The sequence below is a fragment of the Limanda limanda genome, chromosome 4 (assembly GCF_963576545.1).
Source record: "Limanda limanda chromosome 4, fLimLim1.1, whole genome shotgun sequence".
NCBI lineage: Eukaryota > Metazoa > Chordata > Actinopteri > Pleuronectiformes > Pleuronectidae > Limanda > Limanda limanda.
Genome location: NC_083639.1, coordinates 25,748,088 through 25,762,768, shown reverse-complemented (window position 1 = coordinate 25,762,768; position 14,681 = coordinate 25,748,088). Strand labels below are relative to the sequence as shown.

Here is a 14,681-nt window from a genome sequence, read left to right as displayed (position 1 = left end):
TCCTGTCATGGTAACAGTGAATAAATAGTTTTCTCTTTCAGGCGGAGAGAATATTCTTGGATTTCAGACGTAGCCATTATGTTTTTGTAATTCTCTTTAGCTGTAGTGTTCGCTCATTAGTTTTAAGAAACGTATGTCAGCAGTTTGTTTTTTGAACGCTGACTCACTCTCTTCCAATGGGATCAGAAAAAAAAAAAGACGTACAGTAGAAAGAAAGAAACAAATATGATTCCCGGACGCTCCAAAAAAAACCAACATATCCACTTCTACTTGACATTTTCTCCTCAGACTGACAGAAACAAACAAGCAGCACTTGTGCATTTGTCATCTGGAGAACACAGTGAGATGTAGCCGCGTTCAGATGGGATTTCAAAACATGAGAAAGACAGAGTGGCTCCACACACACACACACACACACACACACACACACACACACACACACACACACACACACAAGGCTCTGCTCCAAAGTGAACTGTTAAATCAAACCGCATGAAAACGAGCCGCTCTGTCATTTTAAATGACGCTCATTCATCATGTTTGCTCGCCCCCCCGCTCCCGCTCCTCCAGCATCCTGGTGTACGGCAGCGTGGACACCGCAGCACAATGCCTGCTGACCCTGCGTAACCCGGAGGGCTGCCCCGTGCTGTGCCTGAAGCAGTCGTCCCGCTTCCTGTTTGCCGGCCTGAGGGACGGCACCATGATGGTTTATGGAAGAAGCACCAGTGGTGAGATGTTTGTTGTTTTTGTTTTTTCAGCCTGATTGTTGTGGTGCGGATGTTGTGTCTCTCTCTGTGTGGCGTCTGTCGGTGGAAAGTGACAACGTGTCGTCCTATAAACTAATTAAACATGCTGTATATTAGTTAAGACAAGTTAGGTTAGACTTATACACACAATGGAAGGTCAGTTAAAGAGGACATATTATGAAAATTCCACTTTTGTAGTGCTTCTACACATTTATTTGGGTATCTGGCATGTCTACCGACCCACAAACTCTCAAAACAGGTCAATCTGAGGAGGGCTGCTTTAGACAGGGTAAAAAGGGTGCTGTTTTAAATGATCCCTGTGGTGTATATGTAAAATATGTAGCAGACACTTCAGTAAGACCCCAAGGAACCATATCAACTTGTGGTAAATGGGCATAATATGTCTCCTTTAAAGGTGACATATTATGCCCATTTTACCATAATCCCATTCGACGCCATCTAGCGTATCGTTTCTGACATAGAGGAACCACAACAAATCGTGGGAGTTGGTTGGGAGTTTTTGGGACGGTAGACATGCTAGATACCCAAATTAGCGTGTAGAAGCACTACAAAAGTGGAATTTTAGTGACTTCTAGTGTCTTCTAGTCATTGAAGAACAATACTGATCAAACCTTATAGCGCCCTCTATCTGCATTTTCCAGTAGTGATACAGTTTGTAGCCGGCAAGAAGGAGCTAGCTGCAGAAGCTTGGAGAATAGTGGAAAAAGTGAGGATGCATTCTCAAGTTCTTTAAAAAAAAAATAAAAAATACTCTCACTGCCAGAAGAGAAAGACAAAAGTTCCACATTGTTTTTTTGTATAATTTTAATGTTTCTATTGTTGAAAACCTGTTTTGAATTCAAATTCATGCGATATTTGTGTTTGTAACACAGAAGGGAAAGTGGAGCCTTGGAGAGAGACACACAATAGGAATCCCCACTGTCACTATATAATTATATTAATGATGTTGATTTTGCATGTGAATATCAGTTTTATTTATGAGTTATCCACATAGACAGAAAATGCCTTTTCAGAATGGGTATTACAAAAATTATAAATAGAATCACTTTTTCCCTTTTATGCTGTACTTCCCATTCCTGGTGATTTTCCCACCTGGTGTAAGCATGGACATAACGCCCCCCCCCCCGATGTGGTGGATGGCGTGCCATGTCCAGTCGGGCATCGCACGAGGCCAGGAGGGCTTAACAGCATCTCAGCAGTAGTTCTCTGTCCCCCCCCCCAGCGGGAGCACAAAGCTTCCATCACCAGCTTCTCTTTCACCTGGCTCCAGTAAATCAACATGGCTGCCGTCCTCCTGTGCTCCTTTCTCCTCCCAAGCAGAAAGGATGATTAATTACACCAAGCTGCTGCATGCCGATTAAATATTACTATTCATGCTTTGTATGTTAAAAAAGAAAAAAAAAACAACCAGGACAGGAGAAAAAGCTTTGGAGGGTGCCAGGGAATGTTTGTGGATTCTGCACATCTGTTAGAGATGTATCTGCCTTGGACTTAGCGTGCTACTGTCTTAAAATAAAAGTCTGCAACCACCAGGAAATGCAGAGGCTGGACTTAAGAGCCATTGTGCTTAATGTAAATGAAAATATTCCACACGACGAGGCGGAGACGCTTGATGTGATGCAATGTAAACCAGAGAGAAGCATCAGCGCCGTGTGCACGAGGCCGGAGGGACATTTACAAGAGTAACTTTTGAAAACGCTGGAAAAGTGACCTTTATAACACGCCAGGCAATTAACCTGTGGGAGTCAGAAGCCACTGTAAAGCTATTCTGCTATGAAAGGCAGAAATAAACAACTCAAAATGTTAATTAAATGGCTGGATGAACTCCCTGCTGTAATTTTGCTTCATTAACGCACAGCAAAGGAAACGCTTATGTAATTCGCTCCGTAATGTGCTTCTGTCGTAGCTGCAACGTGATTAAAACTCAGAGAAAAAAGGAGGACTGCTCCATTTTCACAATGATGAGGCAAAAAAAAAGAAAAATTAAAAAGGAGAGAGCGAGCGAGACGGCGAGGGAGCGAGAGAAGAAGTTGGAAAGTGGATTAAAGTGTACACCGGAGTTATTGGCATGTGGGTGGCGAGCGCTGTGCAGCTCAGTGTGTGGCGCTGGGAGCCGAGGTCCACACTCTTTGTTCAGTCAACCTGTACTTCACTTTCTCTCACATATTTGTTTTTTAATTAAAGTGAAATAAAAGGAGCCTCCGCTGTGAGCTCTGATGCTTTAGTAATTGCTGAATAACATTTAACTGCTTGAAGAGTATTTTTCAAAATAAAAACCGGGGTGTCTGGCTGCACTACAAGTGGGTTGAATCGACTGTAATTGCCTCACTCAATGTGAGTGTGCTGGAATAGAAGCAGGGTTTAATAATATGATTTTAAGCCAGCTGTGATAATAGGCATTGATTTAGTTTTCTTTCCTTCAGTGTTTCTTTGTCGTTCACAGTTGTTTTTGTTTTTGTGTTGTGTTGTGTTTGTCTCAGACGATCTGTGGGATCCAGACTCGTGCCGGAGTGTGAGCTTGGGATCGGAACCCGTGCGGACGCTGCTGGTTCTGGACGACTCGGTGTGGGCGAGCTGCGGGAACTCCGTCACCGCCGTGGACGTGTCCAGCCTCAACACTCAGGTGAGTCACCAGATCACTGCCGGGCACACGGCACCTTCACCTTGTTAGTGGGAGGAGTCAACGTGCTTCACAAGAACTGGATTCTAGGAAAATGGATCGTTTATCTGGATTTTCCTTCTTAAAGGGGGAAAAAGTTATGAAAAAATGTGAGTGTATGAATAAATAATAATATAAATACATACACATAGATAGATAGATATATAGTGAGAGATGGATGGATGGATGGATGGATGGATGGATGGATGGATGGATGGATAGATATAAAGTGATAGATAGATAGATAGATAGATAGATAGATAGATAGATATATAGATGGCTAGATAGATGGATAGATAGATAGATAGATATAAAGTGATTGATAGATAGATAGATAGATATAAAGTGAATGATAGATAGATAGATAGATAGATAGATAGATAGATAGATAGATAGATAGATAGATAGATAGATAGATAGATAGATAGATAGATAGATAGATAGATAGATAGATAGATAGATAGATAGATAGATAGACAGACAGATAGATCGATAGATAGTGAGAGATAGATGGATAGATAGATGGATAGATAGATTGATAGATAGATAGATATAAAGTGATTGATAGATAGATAGATAGATAGATAGATAGATAGATAGATAGATAGATAGATAGATAGATAGATAGATAGATAGATAGATAGATAGATAGATAGATAGATAGATAGATAGATAGATAGATAGATAGATATAAAGTGATTGATAGATAGATAGAAAGATAGATAGATAGAAAGATAGATAGATAGATAGATAGATAGATAGATAGATAGATAGATAGATAGATATAAAGTGATTGATATATAGATATATAGATAGATAGATAGAAAGATAGATAGATAGATAGATAGATAGATAGATAGATAGATAGATAGATAGATAGATAGATAGATAGATAGATAGATAGATAGATAGATAGATAGATAGATAGATAGATAGATAGATAGATAGATAGAAAGCTGCACCAATAAAATGCAATAAAGTACAGTTTATATAACTTGTCCTTGTGTTTAAATAGTTATTATACAGCACACAAAAGCTGTATTTTATTTGAATAAGTATTTCAGGAATGTTACAAAAAAACCATGACGACTTTCAGATTCATCTTTTCAAAAGCTTCTGTTTGAAACGACTCTCTTCCAAGGTCGACTCCTCCGACGTCTCCCGCAGATAAATATTCTCAGTCTTTCCTGAAACACGGTGTTGAAGACCTAAATGGATGAGTTCATAAGTGAAACTGCAACTCAAGGTGTTCTTTGCTTTATTTGTTTAGTGTGTGGTGTTTTTTTTTTTTTTTTGCAGCTTTGAGGAAAATTTCCTCTCCTCTCATTTTGTGTAAAGATTTATGCCGACAGCCGTAGAGAGCCAGCTTTTGTAATCTGTGATGTCATCAAGATTTACTGCCTGCAGCCGCTGCCTGGACAACCAAGTCAAACCTTTGTGGATTCATACAGTGTGTGTTACGGGGCTTCTATACACAAATACACTTCATTTTGCTGAGGAGCTCTGAGTTATTGGGCAGGAATTCACACCATTATCTCCCAGAAAATCCTCCTGGGTCTCGTCTCTGTCCTGCTTTCCTTTTCTTTTCTTTGTTGTTGTTGTGTAGTCTTTCTCCAAGGTGCTCATCTGTACCGTGTGTCATTAGATCTGTACAGGGGGATGACTTCCCCCAGCTGCGGTAGACGATAATGAATGGCAGAAAACAAACTCTTCGGGGTAATGTTAATGTGGTATTCAGATGCTGAGCTGCAAACCATTACCATTTAATTATGTATCCCAGATGTGAGTGTGAGTAGCTGTAGAAACGGGTAAAGGCTTTTGGCGGAAACGAGCTTGTGCGCCGAAACGAGCTTCCCTGGTCAAATAAAAGTTGTTGACTGATATAAACATGATGCTGAATTTGAATTTGAACAACCTAACAAACTAGAACTCTTAAACATAAACAAGATACATGTGTCTCTTGGACCACGGTGTAGAAATCTGTTTTCCGTTCCCAAAGCGGAAAACGAATGAGCTACATTTCAGGCGAAAAGGGAAACGAGCAAAGTGGCTAAATGCTACAGTGGTACAGTGGTACAGTCATCTCAAGGTGAAAAGGTTCCGAGTTCGAATCCTGTTGCAATGTCAGCTGGGATAATATCTCCAGCAACACTTAAAGGTTCTGTGTGTGGCATTTAGTGACATCTAGTGGTGAAGTTGCATGTTGCAGCTGGACATCCGTCACCTCACCCTCCCCTTCCAGACATGTAAGAGAAGCTGTGGTGGCTTCAGTTGTCATAGAAACTTAAAAGTTGTTTAATTTGTCCAGTTTGGGCTACTGTAAAAAAACATGGCGGCCTCAGTAGAGAGGAGCTGCTGATGTCAAAATAAAGTATTTAAATATAAAGGGCCCATTCTAGGGTAAATAAAACAACAATGTGTACAATTTAGATGAAACACAGTGGAGAAAACATCTCTAAGATTATTTTATTTTCAATAGATCCCTTTCACCTAAATCTTACACACAGTTTAGCCAAATAATGGATGGATGCATACATTTTATTTTGAAATTATAGATATTTAGCTTGACATCTTGTCAAATATCCAATCGGCAGCAACATGCAAGAGACAAACAGCTCTTTTTGATAATGTAATGCACAAAGTTAATAGGTATTAAAATGTTCTATTTTAGAAGAAGCAACAGACTCGAAGAAGCAGCTGGTGAATTCAGGCGATCAATCCGGCGACAGATGCTCGTCCAGTCTTCCTCGGGAGACTCGTATTTCGGAGGAGAGCTGAGTCGGGGATGTCTCCTTTTATTCCTTCACCTCTTTTGCCTACCGCAGTCCTCCGGAGACAGGGGCCTAATCAGCTGAGTAGCCGTGCAGGAGCGTTCTGGTTCACTGTGTCTCCCTCAGAGCTCGACCGGTCAGCCCTGGTTACTCCTTTGCTAACCTTGTCTTCCTCACTAATGTGGACTCGCGAGGCCTGACTTCACAGGGGCGTCGGTGCGTATCCGTGGATCTGGAGAAGCAACACTTGGCACCTGTAGCGAGAGATATGACTCGGAGCGAGGCCGGAGAGTCACAGATTCTCACTCGCTTTCTCCCGTCGTTGTTTTCCCCAGCGAACGTTTGCCGTTTTGTCGGATTTGCAGAACTTTTGAATCTTTTATCCGTGACTCCTGGCGGACGCCACCGGTCCCTGCACACTGCTGCTCGGCGTGAATCTCTCCTTAAATCTTCACAGTCGGTGGCTCGGCGCTGCAGACTCATTCAAATATCACCCTCTTCAGTCTGTTTTGGGTAAACACGGTGCATAGATACAACGCTGCGGAAATTGGCTGCATTTGAAACACAAAGGATTGTCGCGACTGAAAGAGTTGTGCGTAGTCCCTGCTTTGTACTTTTCAATTATGTAAACTCTGGTGAGGATAGAGGGAAATTATAGGGCTGAGAAAACCTCAGCAACACAATGAGGGAGAGGAAGATACATAGAGCAGAAGGTATATGAGGAGTCGTTTCATCTGTCTTAACATGACGATATTTAAGAAAAAGCTCACAGAGCCTCACAATGATACCTTTGACAGTTTTGACTTTTAGATATTACCACAGGGGTTTGACAAAGGAAATGATTCGGAAGTAAGACTTCACAACATCTCAGTCACTGGCAGTTTTGCTAGGGGGGGGGATCTTTGAAACACGATTGCTTTTAGTATCTCTAGTTTAACCCATTTTATGTAAGTGTTGTGGCAAAACAAGGTACTGATACAAAGCCAAACAACAACCAAACTCCTTCTCTCCCATCTTTTCATTTGAGATCATCCCAGACATTGAGGGAAACTTGCTGCACCACCAGTTTTAGTTGGAATAGTTCAGTAACAGTGACGACCCTGACAAGCCTTGAACAGTGATTTCAATCAGTTGATACAAATTCTTTTCTTCCAAAAAAGCAATAAATTATCGAGCAATGAACCTGAAGTGGAGAGAAACTGAGCAAAAGCTGTAATGATGGGTTTTGCCTTGTAGTCACACACTAGGGACGGATTGATTGACTTTCGATAATGCTTTTGTTGGAATCCACCAACGCATCATGAGTTCAGACGCGTCTCAGCCTCGTTTAGAAGTTTCTAACGGTCGATCTCCAGATACTAAAGAACCCTGAACACCTCCTGTAATTTAACCCGACTCTTAACCAAGCAGGACATGCAGGAACATACCAGCGTTGATCAGTACTGACCGGCAGACCTTGTTCCATCCTCTTCCCATTACTACTTCTCTCTCTACCTGCTCTCCCCCATCAGTCACATGTCTACGACTCCCTTCAGACTGGAGTTGTGGACTCAGGACTCGGGCGGGGGGGGAAAGGCGGCGGCACCTTGTCACCTGACGTAATAAAGGACTAATGAGCTGCTCCGACCGGCTGCAGTGTTACTAGCTGTGGCTCTAAACGGGATGTTGTTGTTAGTGTGACACTGCCGAGTGGAAAGGGCAGATTACTAGTGTCAGGCTTCACTGAGCACTGGACACAGCAGACTGACGCCAGGTTGTTGGGTCACCGGCGGCGGGAGGAGGGGCTTGTATTTATCCTGTAGTCGATACAGCGCTGCACCATATCAGGTCTATATCCTTAATAGAATGTTGGAGGATTCTGTTTTGAACCAGAGGGCCCAATGTCCCTTTATGGAACCACATGTAAATTCACTTGATCTCGATTTTTATTTTGAAACATTCCAAATTACACACTCTCCCCTAAGAAAATATTTTTTCACATAAAGTGCAAATTTAGACTGATCGCACAAAGTTTAAGAAAGTGAAAAAAAAAGTTTTGGGATCCGCCCCCTGATTATGACTCATACAGAAATTAAACGGATTCTTCCCTAATCCTTACTGCACCTTTACAACAAGGCTTGTGGTAATCCCTTCACTAGGTTTTGCATAAAAAGACAAAAACCTAACCTCCTAAGTGAACCACATGTAAATTCACTAGATCTGGATTTTTATTTTGAAACTTAAAAACTTATTTTTTCATCACAATCCATAAAGTGCAGTAGACGAATCACACAAAGTTTAAGAAATAAAAAAAAAGTTCTTGGATCCGCCCCCTGATCATGATCCATACGAAAAAATAATGGATTCTTCCCTATCCCTAACTGCACCTTTACAAAAAGTTTTGTGGTAATCCCTTCAGTAGGTTTTGGATAAACCTGTTGACCTTCAGACTAACAAATGCAGACAAAAACATAAACCCCTTAGTGAAGGTAAATATTGACTTTAATATATAGAAATCTGTTATTTCCACACATTGTCAGACCCTTTTTGATATTTTCAGTTTATCCCAGTCAAATAAGACATTGTGCACAACAGAGTGCTTTACAGGTGCTTGTAAACATGTGGCGAGGAGCCATTAAACCCTATGACGGCCAATTATTAGCTGGAAACCTCTTTCAGAGCCGCCTCACTTGATAATGATTCATGTGATGATAAAACAGATGTGACTGTGAAGTTCTCTGCTCACCTCTCAACCCCCATTTCAATAGCAAGGTGACATTTTTTTGTCTTTTCTCGTGAATATCTTTATATTTTGATGGCGGCACTCGGAGGAAAAACAAATCCCAGAGCTTTGCTGCTCGTCCTCTCTCTGGCGGAGCTGGCCCTCGCTGCTGAGGAGTCAATTAAAAGAGGAAAAACACATCAAAGGCTTCCTCTTTTCCCCTTTTCCCCCTAATTTCAAACAAAGGGAGGACCCACTGGCAAGGGCGCACAAACAGGTGGTAATCCCCGTCCGCCGGTTCGGGCCGGGGGGGTGCATTCTCATCCTCACCCACTTGCTCGCATTGACTAATTGCCCAGCCTCATGCAACTCGTGCATTGACAGTGATATGAGTTCTGAGATGATGCCCGAACCAGCCCCTTGTCACGCCTCGGACCTCAGGGCCTGCATGTGTCGCTATGATAAGACTCATTGCATTTATTCCAAGCTACTCATTAAGACTCTGTGCCTGCAAAACTCTCCCTTTTTTTTCATTGTGCGCCTAAAAAAAGATGGAAGCCAGGGGACTGGTGCAGAAACATGTGTCGGGGACTCGGTAAATGACAAAATTAGGAGAAACAGTTTGGATTTATTTAGAGAAGAAGAAGAAGAAGTGCGGACGAGCGAGTGAACGTTCAGCAGGACTTCTGATGACCTCATCATGTCTCCATGTAATTGTGACAGTTATCTTGTTGTGTTTGGAAAAATGAACTCGAGCACAAATCAACTTTGAAACGACCGTCACGATAATCAATAAACAGCGTACTAATTAAAAAACTGTCTAATGAAGCCGGAGACACTCATACTGACATGTTTTATTCTTATTCATGTTGTTTGTGAAAAACATAATGTGGAAAAATAACAACACGCTCAATTATTAAAGGGAATAAGGCGAAATAGATGTGACGCTGCTCAACTCCTCCGAGAATAAAAGGGTAAACTGAAGAAAGACCAAACCAGCTTTTGAAAAACTGGCTCTGAAGCTGCTGTTCTTCAAGTCCACAGAATGAATGGAGGAAAAAAAATCCCCCCCGATAAACCCGGAGAGAGGCAACCTTTCAGTTTTTAGAAATGTTCCGTGTCACACGAATGAAACATCGTCAGCCATCGATAACTAAGTGATTTTTTTTTCCTCCTGTGTTATTTACGACACTGCAGAAGTTTGAAGTCCACCCGGACCCGATGATCAGCGTGGCGCACATGGCGTGCGCGGGCGGCGGCGTGTGGATGGCGTTCTCCGAGGGCTCGTCCATCCGTCTCTTTCACACGGAAACGCTGGAGCTGCTGCAGGAAATCAACATCTCCACTCGCTCCACGCTGCTCAACACAGGTACACACACACGTCACACAACACAGGAGGAAATATGCTTTGTGACATTTGAACATTTCAAACGTTCACCTCCATAGTTAGAGTTTAACGCACCCCCCCCTTGGGCCCAGACAGACGGATTTAGTCAGAATGAGTAGAGCGATAAGAAGACGAGAGGATTCTGATTCAACGCTGATGAAGCTCAGTCGTATTCTCTCCTTGTCCGAGCTGCTCTCTGGGTCTCGCTCCCGGGGGTTTGACCTGAATAATATCTCAGGCCTTCACAGAAACATAATAGAGACGCGGATTGATAATGGAAAATAAAAAAAAAGACATTGAGCTGCATTTAAGATTTTCATACCAGAGGGTTCCCATGGAAACACTCCTGTCTTTCTTTTAAATGCTGAATCTGTGATATCATGCCCAATTAGGGTTGCAAAATTCCGGGAATATTCAAAGATGGAAACTTTCCATGGGAATTAACGGGAATATACGGGAATATACGGGAATATACGGGAATAAACTGGAAATGTTGTGGGTAATTTTTACTAACTGTATTTACCTTTTCATATACAGACATACATATAAACATTTCGTTGTGTCATAGGCTGATTTGAGCCCTGAGGAAACTTTGGGCACTTGACTATATGCTTCTGCATCTCAGTGTCATTCTTAACATAGGTCTTTGCACAGTATTTGCAAATGTACACAGCCTTTCCTTCTACATTGGATGGGGTGAAATGCCTCCACACATGAGATAGTGCACGTGGCATTGTTCTGTAGAATAAGATGAGAAAAAAGTTTGTAAAAAAACACTAATGCAATGCCAGAGATATAGTTAGCCAAACAATTGGAATAGTCTGTAAAAATATTTTACAATTGATGGATAAATGAATGGAAATAGGCTAGATGAACAGATGAACAATCCTCAATCAGCATGCTAATATATTTTCCCAGTAATATCATTGAAACTTACCTGACTAGTCCTGCACACTACAGCAGGCCTCAATAGCCCTGCTGTAGAGTGAAGGATGCTGGGAGTTATCTGTGCATGTGATGGAAGAATGCACAGTGGAGGGTTGAAACTCAACGTTCCATACATCTTTAAAATAGAGTTTTGAATGATGTTTTTATTGCTCAGCATTTAATTTGCATAGTTTTGTTCCCGAGCTTAACTTCCCATGGAAAGTTTCCTGAAACTTTCCGCCCGTTTGCAACCCTATGCCCAATTCACCTGCTTTTCTTACCTTTCTTTTCGTCCTACGCCACCTGTTTCATCTCCTCCGCTCCGCTTTTTTAAAAACATCCCCTCACCCCTCTGCAGTCCATTTAGTTTACCTCGGATAGTCCATTACTTCCTGTGTGACTTCCTTCATGATGGATGAAATATTTATCACCGGGTGTTTTCTCCTCTTTTTTTTTGCAGAGATGAGCCACGGTAAACAAATTAGATCGTAATGACGCGTACCTAAAACTGTCTAATGGTGATAACAGCACTTCCCCCCCCCCCGACATGTCTAATGTTGTGGGCCATCAGCTCCTTCAACACCGAGTCGTGTGAATGCATTTATAATGTATCGTCCCCCTTTTCATTGAGCCACACCAGACTGTGATTGATGTATTTAGAGCAATACTCAAAAGCCGAGGTAGCACCGAGAAGAAAAAAGGTTTTCTCCTGCGAGTTGAGTTAAAGAGTAAAAAGAGGCGGCGTGCGTTTCAGGCACCAAACTTTTCTCTCTTGTAGATCAAAGGAGAGAAAAAAGACTTTAAGGAGCACACCCTCCTATGGCCGTCGTATCTGGTGATCCAGAGGTCGTTCTCATCCTTTCCCCTTGAAATGTGCAGCCGATTTTAAAGGGAGGGTGGCAGCCTCCAGGCCCGGCCCTGGGGGGGGGGGGGGGGGAGAGAGAGAAACAAGGTCAAGAGAGAAAGGAGAAAAGAGAGAGAGAGCTGCTCAGCTCGTGTCTGCAGGGTCCACGGGACGGAAGAGGATCTTTGACTTAAGTTGTGATTTGTTTTGCTCACAAGAAGAAAGAGCTTTCCCCCCCCCCCGATACTCGACAAGCGCAGATACTACACAAGAAGTACTGATAGTTTCCCTCTGTCAATAGGTCTCTGCTCCCTCAGGGTTTCTCCTTGACTTATGCCCGGGACATGCAGTAATGATATACACCCCCCTAATCCTCTCCCCTTAATGTGATTTATACTCAACGGGGAATTTCAGTTTGCAGTAAACAACAGAAGTTTCGGTAGCGGAGGAAACTGCTGATCTCCTCGCTGCTAATGCCTTTAATAGCTCTGTCCTCAGGGTGAAGACGTAATATTCCAAAATAAAGTCCCTCAGTGACATATCACAGGGAAGCGTTTAGCTTTAGAGGCATCTTCTTCTTTTAAGGCAAATACCGGCTCTTCACAGTGCACACACTCGAGCGTGAGCGCTGCTGCAAAAAAAACTGTAGGTGCAAGATCGCTCGAGGTTAAGCTATACCTCCTTAATCTCAAGTGTCTTCGTCATTCTCCATCTTTATCGCCGTCCTTAAAGACAATGCCCGTTCGCGCACATCCTCCGACTTAACTTCAGCCGAAAGTGTGTGTTCACAAGCACCACTCTCCCGCTTAAGCTCTCGAGTGCAAACGGGCTCTGGGGCGACGTGAGCAGGTGGCAGACAGGTTTGGAGATAAAGGCTGGTTTGTTTTTTTTTCTTCTTTGGCCGGCGCCCACCTCACTCGTGACCCTCCAAGGTCTCGTCCACCTGAAGGCGCCTGGCTGCGTGTGCTCCGCCTCCGCTTCCTCTCGCACAGTCAGCTTCCTGCTCGGCGTGATGATTCATCTCCGCACAGCCCGGTGAATTCATTAATGACACCGTCGAGCCACTCATGCAAATCCTCGTAATCTGAGCATGACACCGAACAAACATGTAAATGCAGCTACACGTGTAAATGAGCATTCTTTTAGTCGTGATCAAGAGTGTCGGTGTAATTCAATTACCGGTTGCCATGGATATTATGGGAAAATACGTCTATAGATATCTAGGCCACAACGGGAGCGCAGAGCTGAGGGAGCACAGAGGGAATGCAAAAATACATTCAAAACAAACAATGCTTTTTCTTTTTTTTTTCAAGCTCTTTGTAAACTGGAAACAAAGGATGTGCACGTATAATCAGAACGTGCGATTGTCCTTCTCTCCGTCACTAATGCAGAGCAACACAAACACGTCGGCAGCTGAAAAAAACCTCACAACGGAGAATGTTTGTCGACTCTGGCGTGATTGGCTGTTACAGGATGTGAAAAAACTTGACTTCATACAAAGAAAAAAACAAAGCTTAATCTAAACCAGAGGATTATCGACAATCTGGGGAAAAGAAAATCACCTTGAGTTATCAGAAAACTTCATAGTGCCCACTTGATACGTCTCATCGAATATGAGTATTTACATGACAAGAATAAAGTGACATATCTATATGGATAAGATTATGAGCAATTTATATTAATTCAAATTCATTCAGTTGATTAAAATTCTAAAGTTTTAATTGAATTTTCACAGTAAATGTTTCTTCTACAGTCTATCTGACAATATTTCTCACTGTTGTATTTTCTGTGTTCAAGTATCCAACGTAAAGAATCCTAATCAGCCACTTATGTAATAATCTGTATTTGAACAACATCTAAATATTTACTTTTTTCAATGTCAATGAATCTTGTCTTCATACAAAGAAAAAAACGTAGCTTAATCTCACCCAGAGGATTATCGACAATCTGGGGGAAAGAAAATCACCTTGAGTTACTTCCTCTGTCGCACTTTCAGAAAACCTCATAACACTAACTGGATACGTCTCATGTAATATGAGTACTTACATGACAAGAATAAAGTGACATATCTATATTTTTTCTTAACAATATTTGTTTTTGAAGTTTCAAGTGCATATCAAACTTTATGACGAATTTACAAACATTTTCATTTATATCCCCTCGAACAGCCACTCATTCACACAGACAAAGAAAAATAAATAAATAAAATGGACAATGACGACATATCTATATTAATATGTGCAACTTACATTAATCCAATTCATTCAATTGATTAAATTCCAATTTATTTTATTGATTTGTCATTGTAGAGGATTTTGCTACAGTCAATCTGACATGATTTTCTAAATGTGTAAAAGGATGCTGTAATTTCTTTGATCAATTATCCAATGTAAAGAATCCTAATCAGCCACAATAATTTGTATTTGAACAACTTCTAAATAATTATTTTTTACATCTCGTGAGGTGGAACATTTTGCATTTTCATTAGAACAGAGACATTTCAGATGATGTTTCCTTCACTGCCCACGTTCTTCACTCCTTCCTTTACGTTTGTAGTTAAGAAACACATCCACAGACTCTAATGTTGACCTTCTGAACTTGCTCTAATGTAAAGCTCAGGTGAAC

General features: G+C 41.8%; 1 protein-coding gene across 1 annotated transcript in view; it reads left to right on the top strand.

Annotated features, from left to right (window-relative positions):
• Positions 1–14,681, top strand: part of arhgef10la (Rho guanine nucleotide exchange factor (GEF) 10-like a) — a 114,098-nt gene that overhangs the window by 92,785 nt on the left and 6,632 nt on the right. Inside the window, exons 20-22 of the mRNA XM_061070604.1 lie at positions 571–728; positions 3,248–3,390; positions 10,096–10,267. Coding sequence (XP_060926587.1) covers positions 571–728; positions 3,248–3,390; positions 10,096–10,267 — 473 coding nt within the window. The remainder of the gene's footprint in view (positions 1–570; positions 729–3,247; positions 3,391–10,095; positions 10,268–14,681) is intronic.